The sequence below is a fragment of the Etheostoma cragini genome, unplaced genomic scaffold (genome assembly GCF_013103735.1).
Source record: "Etheostoma cragini isolate CJK2018 unplaced genomic scaffold, CSU_Ecrag_1.0 ScbMSFa_1075, whole genome shotgun sequence".
Classification (NCBI taxonomy): Eukaryota; Metazoa; Chordata; class Actinopteri; order Perciformes; family Percidae; genus Etheostoma; species Etheostoma cragini.
Window position 1 is genome coordinate 36,984 of NW_023265091.1, and position 1,190 is coordinate 38,173.

The window sequence follows — 1,190 nt, forward strand, 5'->3', positions numbered from 1 at the left end:
CCTGCTACGCCCTGCTACGTCCTGCTACGCCCTGCTACCTCCTGATACGTCCTGCTAGGCCCTGCTACACCCTGCTACGTCCTGCTAAGCCCTGCTACACCCTGCTAATCCCTGCTACGCCCTGCTACGTCCTGCTACATACTGCTGTTCCTTGTAATGCCCACAGTGCCCTGCTATGCCATGAATTACTACAAAGAACTGCTACAAACTACTACTACCAAAAACTGCTTGCTCTGGGGGAAACTACTAGAACTGTTGGGTCCTTGTAAATTCTGGAGTGTGGTCTAGACCTCCTCTATCTGGTCTAGGCCTGGTCTGTCTGTAAAGTGTCTCGAGATAACTCTTGTTATGAATTGATACTATAAATAAAAGTGAATTGAATAGAATTGAATAAGATATAATAAGATAATAATAAACATATGATTCATATGTTTCTTTCTATTCATCCGATTGATGACATCAGCAGGTAGAGGGCGGGACTTCAACCTTCAGGGATTTTTATTGGCCAAAAGACAGAAAACAAAACTTAATCTGAACTCAAACTGTCTCAGACAGCCGTCAGTCACAGCTGCTGCAGTCTGATTGGTCCGCAGGCTGGATCAGTTTCTGGATGGGTGGGCTGGCAGGAGGCGCTGCACTGTGATTGGATAGCCCTGGCGGCTGACTCTGGATCAGTCTCTGGACGCGGTCCAGGATGATCTGGTTGGAGCTGCAGCAGTCCTCGGGTCCGTACGGCGCCGTGATGGTCAGAGCGCCGGCCACCAGCAGGTCCTCGCCGTCCTCCTGCACCGGGACCCGGTTCTGCTCCAGCCAGCTGCGCACGCCGGCCCGCCTCCGGTGCCGCTGCTCCGGGGCGAGGGGGCGGGGGCTCGCGGGTAGGAAAGAGGTCTGCAGACGCTCCGTGGTCTCCTGGTCCGCCTCATGCAAAACCCGCACCTCCTGCACGGCATGACCCATCACCACCTGCACCGAGGCCCCGCCCTCCCGGACCGCATCGTCCTGGAAGTTCACCAGAACCAGACTGGAACACAGAAAACATCTGGATCAGTAACCAGAAACATCTGGATCAGTAATCAGAAACATCTGGATCAGTAACCAGAAACATCTGAATGAAAACTAGAAAACATCTGGATCAGTAACCAGAAACCTCTGGATCAGTAATCAGAAACATCTAAATAAAAACTAGAAAA

At 51.8% G+C, this 1,190-nt stretch overlaps 1 protein-coding gene across 2 annotated transcripts in view; it reads right to left on the bottom strand.

Moving 5' to 3' along the window:
* Positions 1 to 480: 480 nt before the first annotated feature.
* gemin6 (gem (nuclear organelle) associated protein 6) overlaps positions 481 to 1,190 on the bottom strand; it is a 1,138-nt gene continuing 428 nt past the window's right edge. Inside the window, exons 2-3 of one of the 2 annotated variants that reach the window (XM_034865229.1) lie at positions 655 to 1,021; positions 481 to 598 (exon numbers count right to left, since the gene is read on the bottom strand). In XM_034865229.1, the coding sequence (XP_034721120.1) occupies positions 563 to 598; positions 655 to 1,021 (403 nt within the window). In that variant the 3' untranslated portion in view covers positions 481 to 562. Of the gene's footprint in view, positions 1,022 to 1,190 lie in introns of both variants that reach the window. The other variant, XM_034865228.1, reaches the window with a different exon arrangement.